This window comes from Dipteris shenzhenensis, chromosome 24 (genome assembly GCF_047967505.1).
Source record: "Dipteris shenzhenensis isolate YYH24624 ecotype China chromosome 24, Dip_SZ_1.0, whole genome shotgun sequence".
Classification (NCBI taxonomy): Eukaryota; Viridiplantae; Streptophyta; class Polypodiopsida; order Gleicheniales; family Dipteridaceae; genus Dipteris; species Dipteris shenzhenensis.
In genome coordinates this window covers 3361473-3377115 of record NC_141619.1, presented here as the reverse complement: position 1 = coordinate 3377115, position 15643 = coordinate 3361473, and the positions used below count along the sequence as shown (strand labels likewise).

Below are 15643 nucleotides of genomic sequence, written 5' to 3'. Positions count from 1 at the left end.
CAACTCCACCGTCAAATTGTGTGGACACACTCAACTATTTTGCATGCTCAATTGTGGACATATTTATTCCTCCACATGTCCCTAGGGGCATATCACTCCTATTTCCCACAACACCATACATCACTCCACTCCACATGATCAAGATTAGGAGGGGGTTTTGCCATGGTGAGGAGCATTGAGAGGGGGGTTGAGGGATGGGGAGGGGGTGTTGATAGAGGGTAGGGAAGAGGGTGCAAAGGGGGTGAGGGAGGACTGCACCATGAGGGTAGGCAGGAGGGTGTTGGGCTGAGGGATTAGGCAAGGGCACTTCACGATGAGGAGGGTGGAGAGGGGAGTGCATTGCTATGAGGTAGCACTAATGTGTGCATAAGTACAATGAGAGGGGGGGGTGTGAGGTGGTTAGAGTGTGAGGAGGGTGAAGCATCTAGCTATGTGTATTTTGTGTGTGGTGGGCTGTGAAAGGGAATGGATGGGGGAGATGGCTAGAAGAGGGAAGGGGGTGGGGATGGATGTGGATGAGGTAGCCTCACCAATGCCTACCATTTTCAGATGAAGAGAATGAGCCAAAAGCCCAATGAATCTGGAAAGATCTTCCATGACAAGAAGCAATAAGACTCTTGAAGGAAACTGGGTATGAGCAAGTAGAGATTGATGCACCAATGGGAACATAGAAGGATTTACTGTCACCACTAGAGGTTGCCCATCAATAGGCCAAACCCAACTTGGTCAAGAATCCCAAACGCAAAATCCGGTGCAAAACCACAAATCGCAAACCATGCAACATGGACGAACATGATGCCAAGAGACAAATAGAACAACAAATCAAAGAAACCATGCCAAAACAGGCAGTACAAGACAACCCAAAAGAACAGATCCCAAAAAATCAAGAGGGAACACCTCCAATGGGAGAAATGCCCACAGACTCACCACAACAGAAGAGCCCACCACAATAGTCACCACCTATACAAGAAAATCCAAATCACCAGGAACAGAGCCCCAAGGAAGCTGAAGAGGATGAGATCACATTCACAGATGCAGATGAGGCAATTGCCCTTCTACAATGGGTCCAAATGCAACAAAGAGTGCAATATAGAGGGATGGAGAAGGTATATGTAGAATGGCAACAACTAAAAGAAGATAATGATGTTTTGATTAAATAAAACCAATGTTTAAAGCAAGATTTACAATTTAAAGTGGAGGAACAAAAAGTTCTCACACTGCTAGCAACATGACAAAGAAAAAATTGAGCTACAATAGGATGTGGAACAGTTGAAAATGAAACTAGTAGAATCAACAAACAGCTAAGGCACTCTGAAAGTGGTCGGTACAAATTCAGCAAGGACTCTTAAGAGAAAGCATAGTAAGTTATTCTGTGAAAATTGACTATTGAAAGAGAAACTAGCAGCACTTGCCCCAATTGAGGACCAAGTGGAAAACCATGCAAGATGAGGACGAGTTAAAAATTTTAAGAACTTTTATGCCTCTAGTGGCATTATCTCAGTTGTAGGATAAACTCATAGAACACATGGTTTAACTGTGGTCACAAGTTACTAGCAGAGCAACCACAGCTAGTCTAGTACTAGGATGGACACATTCAAAACTTGCCAAAATTTTTATTGAATAAAGAAGTGCAGGCATAACTAGTCTAGTACACTGTTACATTTGTAGACACAACTAGTCCAATACTGGGATGAACACATTCAAAATTTCTCAAAATCTTTATTGAATGAAGAAGTGCAGGAACTTAAGAAAGAAATACACACTCAATATTAGGTTGGCTAGGGTAGAAGAGTTAGAACCAATGGGTTTCCTAGTTCATGAAGGATCAGTACACCCAATCAAGGACGAGCTTGAAACCTCCTCAGCACAATTTCTATCACCTTTTAAATATTTCCCTACATTTTCAATAGTAGATTTTACAAACCCAATACGCTCGCCAAAACAGATTTTGCAGTAGAGTGCCTGACAGACAATTGACCAGCCCCCACTTTAATCATGGAAAAAATAGAGAAAATGAAAGATACTGCTACAGAAGTACATGATATTAAGGATGAGGACAAAGATCTTGCCCTTACTAAAATGGACAAATCTCTAGCAATTTTAGTTCAAAAAATAACAACACTCACTAATGATAACAAGGTTGTGGATAACGAACACCCCACTTACATAACCCTAGTACCAGTTTTCAAATTGGTGGATTATGTAGACCTCAATTTAAGACGTGATAAAGCAAAACAAGGTAATGAGACTACCCAACAAGATGACATGAAGGCATCACAATCTGCCTAATCAACCATTAGTTCTTGAAACAAAAAAAATCATGAGTTCACTTTCCTATTAGTATTTCATTTTGGTAATTAAGTTTTCTAGCCTGTCTATAATTTATAGTAAAAGGATCGGATAGATATAGACGTCTAGACTTTTTATAGACACTAGTACCATTTTGCTCCTATAAATTCTGGTTTTACCTGGAATGGGTGAACAACTATGTATGGAATTTGTTAGTACCTTGGTATTGCACCAAGCTATGCTTCATTACTTTCCAAAAGTATGGAATTTGTTAGTACCTTGGTAGTATACCAAGCTATGCTTCATTACTTTCTGAAAGTAGAAATCCAAAATTTTGAGGTGGGTTTAGGTCCAAGAATTTAGTCCAAATTCCTATCCACTTGGTGTGCCAGGTCTTGTGGGTTAAATAATCAACCCAATTTTAGTATCGAAATGGTTAAGCATTTTGACAGTTAGGAGTTGTAACTAAAATGACAACTATCGAGTCAGACATAGCAAGAACATGAGAGACAGATTGAGAGAGAATACGCGATGTGAGTTCTTGTAATATCTTCTTTGAAGATGATGAATAAAAGACAATAGGGCCACCTAGCGAGAATTTTTTGCCCTATTAATTAATTAGTTCGGGTGCGAAGCTCTAGGAAGAGGGAACTTAACCTAAGCATGAAAAAATCAAATTCATGGAATTCCATAAGCTTCAAAATCTGCCACATTGAGCGAGTATATGAAGGGGACAGAGGGAGGGAAGAGTTGAGGGAAGGGGAGGGAGACGAAGAATTGAGGGAGAGAGGCAAGGAAGCGATATCTGAGTGCAGAGGAGAGGAGGGAGAGTCTGGAAAGTGGAGGGAGAGGCAGGCTGAAGGGGAGAGGCTCTGAGCGAAGGGAGAGTGCACCTGGACAAATAAACATCATCGCCTCCCACTCAAAGGAGGAGGAGCAATCCACCATAGCCGCGTTACATGCTTGATCATTGCACATCATATCCGATTTGTTGAACGATCTAATTCTGGAGCCGTATCAATGCTTGCATTTGTTTCCAACGTTCGTCCAGGGAAGCAGCTCTAATGAGCGCAGAATTACTCCACCCTCAACGCATTTGATGGTAGAACTTTGATAGATTCGGCAGCCACACAGAGATTGAGCAAGGAGCATGAGCCCTTGCACTTGAAAACGTGGAGTATTGTGCAAGCTTCATCAAGGAGATTGAGCTGGTGATTTTGTTGTGGCGCTGTTAGAAATTTTACGATCAGAACTGCTGAAAGTTATAGTCAGTGGACTGGTGATGTCTAGGCTATTGAAAGCTTTTGATGGGCTTTGCCTTTTGAGCCCACTAGCTGTCATCTTAGATGCTATAATTCTGAATGCCATCGACAAACTAAGCCTTCCATGGCCAAATCATCGTGAAGTTTGAGGGAATATTTATGACCTCCTCTTCCTGCTGAACGACAAAAGCTCCGGTAGAGAAGCTTGTCACGATGAGGTGGTGGAGAGGCAAGGCGATGGAGAGGGAGAGGCGAGGATGGCGAGGGCAGAGGGAGAGGCGAGGGCAGAGGTGGTGAAGGGAGAGGGAGAGGCGAGGACGATGAGGGAGGCAAAGGAGGGCGATGGCGATGCAGAGACAGATGAAATAATTAAAGCTTATTGGGGTCCAAATAAAGGTTAATTGAGTCAATGAAGCTATAAAAACAAATTAATTAATCAAAATTATCGCATGAGCAATATAGCTCATTCTGTGTATTGCATTTCTATTTATGTTTTTTGATGCAATGCCTCATGTCTTTTCCCCTTCCCACTATGCAATGAGAGACAGAAAAGCGTATTTTATCCTGCAATAGGAGTATCTCAAACGTTTTGCACACATCAACTTTCCTTCTGAAAATGCATTGGTAGTTTAGTCCTTTCTTTTCCCCCAAATAATGGAGTATTGTATTTTGTTAACAATGGCATGGAGTCCTAATGACTTCCATTCCATGTGAGAAGATTGTAGCTCTGCAATGGCGGACAAAGAAACGCACTTCTGTACATGAAACATCCACGACACTGCACCACGTGAAAAGGTGAACACATTACCAGAAGTGGATCTCCTACTATCCACATGCCCTACATAATTTGAATCTGTGTATCCAAGTACACATATCTCTCCTCTACCAAAGTAGATACACATCTTCTTGGTACCTTTCATATACTTCATGACACACTTAACTCCCTCCCAATGCCTCTTTCCTGGATTAGCCATATATCGAATAACTCCCACTGCAAATGCAATGTCCAGTCTAGTAGCTATCATAGCATACATAAGACTCCTAACCACCGCTAATGTGTAAGGAACCTTGGCCATCATGGCCCTCTCCTCATCTGATTTGGGACTATCTGCATGACTCAGTTTCCCATACGCCTTCCCCCACTCCATATTGAAACATTGCAACACTTTTGTAACATACTCCTTCTGTGAAAGCCAAAGGAGTTTCCTATTGCATTCATGCATGATGTGCATACCAAGAATATGACCTACTAGTCCCACATCCTTCATGTCAAAGGCCTCATGCAACTTGGCCTTCAATGCATTTGGCTCATAAGTGTTCTTGCTAGCCAATAGCATATCATCCACATAAAGTTCTACGAGTATCAGGCTATTATCCTTAGCCCTTTTAGTATAGACACAGTGATGAATCTCACTACTTCTGAAACCCTGGGACTGAATGAAAGCATCAAACTTCAAATACCATTCTCTAGGCGCTTGCTTAAGGCCATAGAGACTCTTTTTTAGCTTGCAAACCAAATGCTCTTTGCCCCTTTTTTCAAAGCCTTATGGCTATACCATGTAAATTTCCTCATGCAAATCCCCATGCAAGAAAGCTATCTTGACATCCATCTGCATAAGCTCCATATCCTCTGCTGCCACAAGTCCAAGTATGCATCTAAGTGTGGTCATCTTCACAACTGGAGAGAAGATCTCATCAAAGTCCACACCCTTCTCTTGCTTGAACCCTTTAGCAACCAAATGGGTCTTGTACTTAGGCACATCATCACCTGTGACCTTCATCTTGTAGACCCATTTACATATAATGCTTTCTTTCCATGTGGCAAAGAAACCAAGTCCCAAGTCTTATTTTTAATGAGTGAATTGATCTTTGATTACATAGCATACTCCCACTTGCACTGATCCTCGTGCATCATAGCCTCTCTGTAGCAAGAAGGCTCCCCGCAATTAGTAAGCATCACATAGTCTGCCCTCCATGGAACAAATCTCTCAGGCAGTCTAGAAACTCTAGATGTTCTTCTCAAGGGCATTTCAGCTTGTTGTTTGCTCATCATTGTCACCCATCATCTGCCCTTGATTGTGTACCTATGGGAGTACCTGGTGGCACCATTTCCTACACATTCAGTGCATGGACAACTTGCTATCTATCAACATATGCGGGTGGATTCACATCTTGGAAAGTGATTCTCCTCATTTTCACATCCCTCATGAATGTCTTATGCATCTTCTTCTCATTGAAGACTACATCATGGCTTCATATGATTCTCTTTGCTTCTCAATCCTAGAGATGATAGCCCCTCTCCACTTTTACCATAACCCAGAAATATGCATTTCCTAGACTTAGGATCGAAGTTCTTTTGGCACATCCAAATGAGAGTAAGAGGGCTTCTTGCCACTCCATGCCTCTTCAGAAATACCACCATCCAAACTCTTACTAGGTGATCTACTGATCACATGCATTGCACTCTTCATTGCCTCAACCCAAAAACCAACAGAAAGACTTGCATTGGAAAGCATACATTGCAACCTTTCTTAAATGGTGTAATTCATCTGTTCTCTGCAACTGGATTCTACTCTGGAGCATGAGGAAACGTGAGCTCCCTCTTAATCCCACTTATATCACAAAAATGCTGAAAGTCATGAGAGATATAGTCTCCACCATTATCAGTCCATAGACATTTAAGCGTTCTATCTGACTAATTTTCAGCCAAAGCCAACCATTTTTGAAATACTTGGAATATATTGTGGGGATTAAAGGTCACTGTGCCTTTACCCCGGTTATGTACAATACTCAAACACATATATAAATGAATGAAAAAGAAGATTAGGGTGGTTCTGCACCCACTAAAACTTGTGTGGCTTTCTATTTCTCTCTCTCCCTCTTCCGTTCTTGCTTCCGTTGAGAGCACTCTCAACTGGTATCAGAGCCCGAGTGATCTAGCTGAGCGTGTGTGAATGCTTGAAGCTCAGCATCTCTGTGGGAGGAAGGAGAAGCTCTGTGGGAAGCTTTGTGGGTGACTTTACTTGCATCCGAGTGTGTAGAGACCTTGGAGGAACCTTTAGAAAAGTCACTTTGGTTTTGCGAAGTGGTTTTGAGAGCCTGTTAAGTGTTTTCAAAGAAAAAGTCATTTTTTGAGCTTTTCCCTGTTCTATTCGATGACAGAGACTCCGTATTGACTTGTAGAGGCAACTATTGCTTGCTTTTGGTGTCCACTTCACTTCAGGAGCTTGGAAACAATTCATTCTTGAATCTGGGATCATTTCATTGGATTTCTGACTCACTGTGTGAGTTTCTGCGTTTTTCTGCCGGGTGTTGGAACGCAAGTTTGGAGTAACCATTTGCAGATCTGTCAGTTCCGGTGGACTCAGGAGGTCCTCATACTTCTATGTTGCTCATCATTCGCACTCCGGTGGAGTTTACAAACAGCTCTGTTTCCAAAAACATTTTTCAGTCCGTGTGTTGGACCCAGTGATTGAGACCACGGTTTCCAAAACCGTCTATCCCATTGCATTCCGGACGCCCAAAGACCCCTACTTGTCAGTTCTTACACGATTCGGTGGAGGATTTTCAGAGTTATAGATCTCTGTGTATTCGATTTCATCACTCTGTTATGCATTTTTCATTCTAAGGTTTTGAAACCTTAGATTTATGCCACATGGCAGTGGATAAGTGTTGACTCCCATTTCTCACTCATCAGTTGGGATTTTAAAGTTTCGGCAGATATTTGCAGATTTTCTTACTGAGTCCGATTATGCAATGGCACCCATGTTTTGAGGCATCTCAGGTTCTATTTTCAGTAGCGGTCATTACCGTGGGACTATGATTTCTTGAGCATACCTTATGCAGATCACTCTGGATACAGTTTGAGTAGTGTGCGCTCATTTGTGGTGTGCATTGGGTTGCAGTGGATGATTTATAGGCCATTTAGATGCATTGCGGTCCTTATTGGATGTGCTGATAGGCCCAAATTGCCTTGTGGGATGCTATTTTTATGGACGCTTTGCACATGGATGCTATTTTATGCTGAGAGACAGCTTTGACACATTGCAAGTGATGCATTGATAGTGCTATGCTCTCTTGGATGAGATATTATTAATGCATATGCCAGTGGATAGTGTTTACGCTTGAGTCATTTGGCACTTATTGGCATTTTGGATTGCCATTGCAATTGGCATTTTCTTTTGGGCCAGATTTGCTCATATGGATGCATAGTATATGCACATGAGTCAGATGCATCTTTTGATGCTTTGAGCTTTGAGTTTTGGTGATATTTCAGTCTATTGTGGCATACACATTTGGGTGCATCTAGTATTTGGTGTGATTCTCTCTTACAGACACTAGCATTTGGGATTTTGCTTTATTTGCATTATGGCATCCTCTTCCATGTCTGAAAAGGAGTTTTTCAACATTAAAAAGTTTGATCGGACAAACTTTTCTTTATGGAAAGAACAGATAAAGGATGTGCTTATTCAAAAGAAGCAGATTAAACCCTGGGCAGGGATTGAAACTAAGCCTGCAAATATGTCCGAGGATGATTGGAATGAGTTGGATGCATTAGCAAAGTCCACTATAAGACTTCATCTTGCAGAGTCAGTTTATTTCACAGTAGTAAATGAGCAGACTACGGAAGATTTGTGGAAGAAACTATGTGCCACTTATGAGAAGGAAACTGCCTCTAATAAAGTTTATCTCATGAAGAGGTTGTTTGAGCTGTAGATGAAGGAAGGGGTCTCCATTTCTTCTCACTTGAATGAATTCAATATTATTTTTAGCCAACTTCAGGCTCAGAAGATGAATTGTGATGCGAAGACTAAGGCAATATTTCTCTTATGTTCATTGCCTCATGGGATACCTTCCGTACAGCTGTCAGTAACTCCGCACCTGGTGGAGTACTGAAATTTGATGATGTTGTGGGTAGCTTGTTGGCCGAGGAGATTAGACGGAAGTCTATGAACGGCAACAAGCAGGATGCAGCCTTAAATGTGCAAAGGGGCAGATCACAGTTCAAGGGGAAGTCCCAAGAAAGAGGAAAGTCTCGTAGCAAATCCAGGGCGTGGAACATTGAGTGTTACCACTGTGGCAAGAAGGGCCATATGAAAAAGGATTGCTACAAGCTGAAAAGAGAGCAAAAGGATAAGAAAAAGAATGCAAATTGGGGTGCAAATCAAAAGGAAGTGAGTCCAAGGGACGACAAAGGAAAAGTGAAGATCGAGGAGATCAATGCAGTCACACATGATAGTGACAATGACGTTCTCTTCATGTCTAGTTTATCTGCAGATTGCTTACCACTTCAGATGCTGCATATTCCCAAGATTGGATTTTGGATTCTGGTGATTCATTCCATGTTACTTTCCATAGGGAATGGTTCTCCAGTTATGACAGTGGAAAGACAGGTTGTATGCATCTTGAAAATGACTATGCCTGTGACATAGTGGGAGTAGGTGACATAAAGTTTTCGTTTGCAAATGGGTCTGCATTTATTTTAAAACATGTGAGACATGTGCCTAAGTTGACCAAGAGTCTTATTTCAGTGGGTCAGCTAGATGATGCTGGTTTTCACACCACTTTTGGCTTTCAGAGTTGAAAAATTCAGGACTCTATGCTTTTGGCTAGGGGTGCCAAGTGTGGGACTTTGTATCCCTTACATGTATCAGGGGTATTTGATCATGTTGTTGCAATAACCGAGCAGCCAAGCACTTCTTTATGGCCTTGCAGGTTAGGGCACATGAGAGAGAATGGAATGAAACTCTTATGCCATTTGGGTTATGTACCGCATTTGAGTTTCTCTGATTTTGAATTTTGTGAGCACTGTCTCTATGGGAAGTAGACTAAATCAGCCCATAAAATAAGGGGAAAGAAAGAGTTTGAAAAGCTTGATTTGGTGCATTCAGACGTATGTGGTCCCACGCCTACATGGTCATTAGGCAGGGCTGAATACTATGTGACATTCATTGATGATGCAACTAGGAAAGAATGGGCTTATGCTATAGCTCGAAAGAGTGATGTGTTCCAAGTATTTCAAAAATGGTTGGCCTTGGTTGAGAATCAGTCAGGTAGAACGCTTAAATACCTACGGACTGACAATGGTAGAGAGTATCTCTCTCATGACTTTCAGCATTTCTATGACACACGTGGGATTAAGAGGGAGCTCACATCCCCTCGTACTCCAGAGCAAAATCTAGTTGCAGAAAAGATGAATCGTACCATTCAAGAAAGGTTGCAATGGATGCTTTCTAATGCAAGTCTTTCTGGTAGTTTTTGGGCTGAGGCAATGAAGATTACAGTGCATGTGATCAATAGATCACCTAGTAAGAGTTTGAATGGTGGTATTCCTGAAGAGGCATGGAGTGGCAAGAAGCCCTCTTACTCTCATTTGCGTATATTTGGGTGTGAGGCATATGCACATGTGCCAAAAGAGCTTCGAAAGAAGCTAGATCCTAAGTCTAGGAAATGCATCTATCTGGGTTATGGTGAAAGTGGAGAAATGGGCTATCGTCTCTGGGATCCAGAAGCAAAGAAGATCATACGCAGCCATGATGTAGTTTTCAATGAGAAGAAGATGCATAAGGCATCCATGAGGGATGTGAAAATGAAGAGAATCACTTTCCAGGATGTGAATCCACCTGCATATGTTGTTAGACAGCAAGCTGTCCATGCACCAAATGTGCAAGAAATGGTACCACCAAGTACTCCCACAGGTATACAATCAAGGGTAGATGATGGATCATCTATTAGTGGAAATGATGAGCCAAATGTGGCTGATATGCAGGTGGGACAGCAAGCTGAAATGCCCTTGAGAAGATCATCTAGAGTGTCTAGACCGCGTCAAATCTTAAGGTCAACCACACAAAAAAAAGGTTAAAAATTGTATGACCCAATATCATGCATACCTTAAAGATATTAAACTTGAACTGCAATGCAAACAATCAAAGCCATCATCTTCCATGGAAATAAAACAAGTTCTAGACAATTCCCTCAAGGATAGAGAGAGAGAGAGAGAGAGAGATTTTAACATCTATATAGGACCTCGTAGGTATATGAGAAAGAAAGAAAGAAAGAAAGTCTATTAACGTCCACTGGAGACCAAAAGGTCTATGGAACAGCAAGAAACCCTATAGTACATCTGCTTCAGGGAGGGCACATGGCAACTCCCAAGGAGTACAAAAAGCAACCCCAATTATTTAGAGTACCTACATGATATTCTGGAAGTGTAAACAGCCATACATCAGTTTGAGACTGAGAGTCTTTTGGTTTTGATTTAAACTCTCTGATTAGTGCTACCCCTTCATGGTAAACTGCCCATTTCCCATCCTTTCTAGCAGCCCTAACTTTAGCTAATTCAATTGCCTTAATCTTGAGTTGAGTTTGTGTAAGCTCCTCTGCTATCCATACTTTGGTACCCTTCAGCTTATAAGATTGTCGAAGAAGCTTGATCCGCATATCTTTTGACTTAAGTGTAAGCATTGCATGACTACTATGGTGCAAAATAGAAGCTGGCCTCGAGTCGTCATCATCCTGCTCATCATCATTCACCCATTCCCACCGCATTATCACATCTAGCTTCGTGTTCTTGAATATGTGCTTGGATATCAAACTTACTTGCTTTGTTGTCCACTTCCACAAATACTTCCTTCCTAGCAATTTGTTCTTCAGTGTGAACGAGATCTTTGACTATAGAGACTAGCTGCGAGGTACGGGGAAATCCTTACAAGATTTTACAGTCTCATCAATTACTGAATGCTTACTAAGCCCTTCCAAGATGTGAAGTTAGGCCTTTACTTCTGCCAGCTCCAATTGTAGCTCTCGTTGCCTACTGCAGATAAAAAGTCTAATCCTGTTGCTCGAGGATGGGCCGTTCTAAGACTTCTTATTGATAATTTCGTGCATATGGAGAGGATGTCATGGTTGCAACTGTAGAGTACCGAGTCCTGATGGGTGTTGAAGGAGTTGAGGGGGACTTAGAGGAGAGGGTAGGCCAATCCAAAGTTGGTTGTATGATGAATCCCTTGACTTAACCTAAACCCCGCATTGGGTTGGAGATTTAGCCCAACACGAGGTTAGGGAGGACTAGAACTAGACTAGGATTAGACTAGGCACGAACGGGAGATAGAGGATGGAGGTGTTGACGAATAGAGGTACAACTGTACGGCTGTACGGGAGGTACAAAAGGATATGTGGGAGGTTCGTTTGTACGGAGTTATAATTGTACGAATGTACGAGAGGTACGACTATAAAGGTAGGAGAGAGACTGTACGGGTGGTGCAATACAAACAATACGAAGGCTGTACAAGAGAGGTACGGGAGAGATACGAAAGATACGAGAAGACTGTACAGAAGGGATGATACTGAAGAGGCTATACGAGAAGGTACGGTACGACGAGAGCTAGGAGAGGCTACATACGAAAAGGTACGAAAGGTACGAAGGATACTGAGCTACAACAGGTTGAGGGATTGCGCACGACGGGTGTTAGGGAAGAGGGGAGGGAGGCAAGCATTAGAGAGGTACGGGAGAGCCGACACGATGCCACCAAGAGGGACGTAGAGACCCTAGGCGGGTCGGAGAGCAACCAAAGCAAAAGATTGAACAAAGTACAAATGACCAAAATGTTATTTGCCACATCTAAACAAACAGAGAATTGAGGGATGGACAGACAGAGGGAATGAGGCATACGAAGGGAAAGAGAGAGAGAGAGAGAGAGAGAGAGAGAGAGAGAGAGAGAGAGAGAGAGTATAGTAACCTAACAATTTCTTAAAGGAGTATTCTTTAATTAATAGAATCCCCTAAAGAAGTGTTTGGCCAATGAATTTCATCGATTGAATGCCATGCCTTAGCAAACTATATCTCACTAGATTTACCCTATATCTTCTACAAGCCAACCCATCTCAAATCAACCTTAAGATCTTTGTTTTTTGGTAATGATCCCTCTCTTTTGTTTTTTGATAGACTAATGGGCAATTCATAACAATTTTTTGTAGTGATCCCTCTCTTTAGATTTTTTTGAATGCACATGAAGTTGCTCTAAAATGCTTATGGGTTGACTTGACCAAGGCCTAGATCCTGTCTCCCACATGGCAATCTATTGACCACTCAAAAAACATCAACTTCCTTGCCTTCGATCACGTGGGCAGTTGTACTATGTATGGGTGCTTGCTTACTTTACCGTTTAAACAAAACTGAGCACGAGTAACCCCTCAACTTTGAAAGACACTCTAATGCCCAAGATAAATATGTTGAAAATAGGTGAGCAAGAATTTCCATACGCAATATACGTCAATTACAAGTTCGTCATAATTGCACGGACACCACAGGTCCACATATTCATTTACATTTGAGACAGTGAGAGAGCCAAGTGCCCATCACTTACTCTCGCCACATTGCCATTACATTTTTGCATGCTTACAAGCATGCCATTAATCATTCTCAGTAGCTTCCTTGAGGCATTTTTCTGTACTAGTACCTTAATACAAAACTGATTTAGAGAACAGCACAAATTAGTGCCTTCCCCGGAATGACCTGAAACGAAATGCAGGCAAATGTATGCCCAAATAATGAATAGACGTAAATATAATGGATAGCTTATTTATTTGCATCGCAATACACTCACTCATTACAACACCTCCATTGGAATCAATCCCACGTGTGCCCAGTATAGTGAGGTTTTTTCCATCTCCAACATGCCAGCTAATAGATACTTAGCATAGAGGCTTGAAGAAATCGCTTCGAAGTTTAAACATTGAGATATCTTCAATGACTTCGACAGTTTCACCTGTAACATCTGCTACTCCACTCTTCGCATCCTTTTGAGCACGAGCATTGGAACCCCATATAAAAATGCTCAGTTTTCTGAAGTTCTGAGACTTCGTGCACAGAAATGTCCTGTACCACTCTACCACCTCAAGCTTGCTGATTCTCCTCAACTCTTCTGCCTCAAGCTTGCTGATGTCAAAAAGGTATCTGGAAACCCCATATTTTTATCAGACTATTTTAAAAAGGAATAGAAATACTCCTTTGAAACCGAGCATTATTCTGTGTATATCATGTGCAAAACCTATCTAGAAATGAGTAGAATTCCAAACACAAATATGTATATGCACATTATAATTTTTAGTTTTTTTTTTCAAAGATCCTCAAGTCTTACCCCAAGATTTTTTTATTTTATTTTTTTTAAAATTAATCCACCACCAAAAGAAGACTAGCATCTAAGATATGTGCAATGTCACTCTGGATCTCAATCACTCACCATGTTGACAACTCAAAACTTCAAAAACTTCACATAATCCAAACTGTTAAATGTTGTGCACTATACTTTAAGACACTTGTTTAACATGAAATATCTACAAACATACCTATGATCCACAATTTCAACCCAGTAACGATCCGTTTCTTCTACTAAAGAATGATCACTTTCCAGCTTTCCCTCAACAAGGGCTTCCACATAATTCTCAAACTCATCATCACCAATACCTTCCTGCCAGAGAAATGATTTCAGTGTGAAATTCCAGATGAGAACACCAAAAGGTGCAATTTGCATGTGCTAAGTCAGTGAAAAATCAAACCATCCAGCTCCATCCAAAGAACTCTCAATAGGGGAAAAGTGAAAACAGGAGCCCATGTATTTCTAGAAGAACCAAGGATGTGGCAAGGGAGGGATATCAGAACTAAGAATGTCGTCAATGCTGGGATGCACCCATTCCCACCTGTCTTTACCTTGACCAATGCAGTCACAGGACCAGCCCCAATTATAAGACATTCAAGGAAAACTATCTCAAAGACACTAATAACATCAAAACCCAAATGGATGCAAAGAGACTGTTTAAAACGAACTGAAGGTGGCTCTATTGTAAATAACAATTACACAAGCATCATCTGAGGATCGGCTACCTGCAATAGTAATTTTACTAAGAACCTAGACCAGAAAATAAGAGTTATTTTCTTTGTTCTATCACATTGTATTCAAGCTTATACAAGTATCTGCTTAGTCCTCACAATCAGTACTAACCATGCCAAACTACTACAGTTTTCATGGCAAGTCAGAGAATGCAACTCTACTAAGTAGATCTGTAAACAGATCTTAGATAGAGCTATACTAAACTTATGACCTTAATTCAATTTGATTTGGCAGACTTAATAAGCCATATGCAAACGAAACCATTCAACCATAGCCTTCAGGGATCGAAATAATCGACTATATGACTAAACATATCTTACATTACAGCTACACTGACCTTGTCACTTAAATTTACGTCCATTAAGCAGGCTTAAAAAGCCCTAAGAAAATGAAGGATTGGTCTCCTTATCCTTAATCAAACCTGGTTCCATGATGAACCTTTTATTAGCAGGGTGCATGAGGGCATGGACCACATTATGGACTGTCTTAAAGTCCTCTTGAGATCTATGGGTTTGGTGACCACTATTAACTGATAGTGATCTTTTTACATCCATTGAAATAAATTTTTACAAAGCTTGCTGCGTTGTGAGTACTTGCTCAGCTAACGAGTGCACTAGCCGGCCGGCTTGGCTGTGATGTTCCAATTTCTTTAGGTAGCTTCCCAGCTTTTTGGCTGGTGTTCCAAGAGGGTTTTCAGGTTGTCCTTGCTGTCTGTATATTTTTCTCTGATGTGTGCATAGGCTCGACATTTTAGGAGCACATGCTGCTCATTTTATACCTCCTCTGGGGGACTGTTTTTTCAAATTTTTGCACTCTTGGGATTGTGGGTCTTGCCCACCTGCCCCTCTCCCAGTCTAGGTTATGTGAGTTGGTCCTCATTTTGCAGAGTAAATGCCTTTTGAACATTGATATATCCTCCTGAAGATATTTTTGCATTGCATGTCTGCCTATTTGATAAGTGCAAGTTTTAAAACTGCATTTCCGTCCCCAGGGCTTGCCATAATTTCTGTAGTATTTTTTGCATCACTAAATTTCTGATTTACCCTGTATCTTCTTGTGCTCTTGATCCAAGAATATGACCAGAAACAAAAAATGATGTGATGGCCGTGATAGGGTGGTATATCACATTGGATAGACTATATCTTGATACTGCAATTACAAGGGAAGTAAATGATAAGTCTTATTTCTGTGGAAATAAGAGAG

At 41.3% G+C, this 15643-nt stretch overlaps 1 protein-coding gene across 1 annotated transcript in view; it reads right to left on the bottom strand.

The window, feature by feature from the left end:
- Positions 1–12814: 12814 nt before the first annotated feature.
- Positions 12815–15643, bottom strand: part of LOC147886097 (Insulinase (Peptidase family M16) family protein) — an 81546-nt gene continuing 78717 nt past the window's right edge. The window contains exons 19-20 of the mRNA XM_087395168.1: positions 13899–14020; positions 12815–13506 (exon numbers count right to left, since the gene is read on the bottom strand). Coding sequence (XP_087251294.1) covers positions 13245–13506; positions 13899–14020 — 384 coding nt within the window. The 3' untranslated portion in view covers positions 12815–13244. The remainder of the gene's footprint in view (positions 13507–13898; positions 14021–15643) is intronic.